This window comes from Austrofundulus limnaeus, unplaced genomic scaffold (genome assembly GCF_001266775.1).
Source record: "Austrofundulus limnaeus strain Quisiro unplaced genomic scaffold, Austrofundulus_limnaeus-1.0 Scaffold296, whole genome shotgun sequence".
NCBI lineage: Eukaryota > Metazoa > Chordata > Actinopteri > Cyprinodontiformes > Rivulidae > Austrofundulus > Austrofundulus limnaeus.
This window is the reverse complement of record NW_013952698.1, coordinates 628,317-629,652: the sequence shown is the minus strand read 5'-3', so window position 1 is coordinate 629,652 and position 1,336 is coordinate 628,317. Positions and strand designations below refer to the sequence as shown.

The following is a 1,336-nucleotide window of genomic DNA, read 5'->3' as shown; positions in this document are numbered from 1 at the left end:
TCAATAGTTGTTTTTGCTTTCTTGTAGTTTAGTCACCATCTTTCACACACAGGATGGGAATCCCCTCATTATTATCATTTAGATGCAGCTTTATAATAAAACAAAAACAACAGTTTGGACTAACAGTAAAAGCTACAGTAAAAGTTCTGTTTTGTTGCAGATGAAACTGATGCTCAGTGTTGATATCTCTCTCTCTTCCCTCCTCCTTCCCCCTCCACTCAGCCCTGAAATGGTCCAGCCCTGATTTGCATAAGTTGTCTGCGGGTAGCTGCGTGGAGCAGCAGGGGTGGGTTAGAGGAAGGAGTGTGTGTGGACACATGAGTAGAGAGAGACGGACCTGACAGCGAGTGTGGAGTGGATCCGGTCAGTCATGTTCTGTGCTCATCCTGTCTCTGGCGCAGACAGCAGCTCATCCATGTTCTGCTACAACATGAAACCGGTGAGAAGATTGCTTTATTTTTATTTATTTGTTTTTCTGATTTATATACACATTGAGACAGTTTTATTCTGTTAGTGTTTTAGTGATGAAGGCATCAAATGTGTCTTCACTGCTGCTGTCCTTGTTTGTTTCGTGTGTTTCATGACAAATTTGTGCTTTAAATTGCAGTTGTGTTTACTTGTCTACTACTAATTCAACACAACTCTGGTTTGTGCGTTTTTTTAGAGTGTAGAAAAAGGCTGTTTTTCCAAAACGTCACCACTTTAAATGTTGCAGTTTTTGGAGTTAAAGCTTGGTCAAAATTATGTGTTGAAATTATAAAGTTATAAGTGGATTTTTGAACCTTCGCACTGCAAAAAACGATTCAAAATAAATGTCATAATAAGGTTATTCTTACTTTATTTCCTGCATTATTCCATGTATTTATAAAAGTGTTATATATTTTTGTCTTCTACTTTCAGTGTAAAAATGAAAACTCTTTGTTGAATTGCCACAGTGAGACTTCCTGTTTGCTCAGCCTGGCAGCAGTAAAAAAAAAAAACATCTTGACATGAAGCAGATTGCTTCTATTTCTATTTGATTTAACCCTGCTATGTTGGAGCAGCCCCTGCACCGCCGCAGCCATTATCAAAGGCAGCTTTGATCTCCGAGAGTCTAACCATATCCAGACATCGTGGATCACAGAGGCAGAAAATTGGTTGCATGTGGCTGGAGTTGGTGGAGCAAAGCTTGGGCCTCGAATAACAAGTTGATGTTTCACTTAGCTCTCGTCCTGATGCTGCGTTTTGTTTTGCAGAACTTGTTACTATTTGTTCTAAAGACAGCGTTTTATCGTATTCTGATTTCTTTTACCTTTCAGCTTGAGGCCCGAGAAGAGTGGGGGGGGGGGGGGGGGGG

General features: G+C 40.4%; 1 protein-coding gene across 2 annotated transcripts in view; it reads left to right on the top strand.

The window, feature by feature from the left end:
- The first annotated feature begins 301 nt into the window (after positions 1 to 301).
- The window catches only part of LOC106526822 (transcription factor 12), a 13,621-nt gene continuing 12,586 nt past the window's right edge, over positions 302 to 1,336 (top strand). For both annotated transcript variants that reach the window (XM_014021508.1, XM_014021507.1), the window contains exon 1: positions 302 to 439. In XM_014021508.1, coding sequence (XP_013876962.1) covers positions 371 to 439 — 69 coding nt within the window. In that variant the 5' untranslated portion in view covers positions 302 to 370. The remainder of the gene's footprint in view (positions 440 to 1,336) is intronic.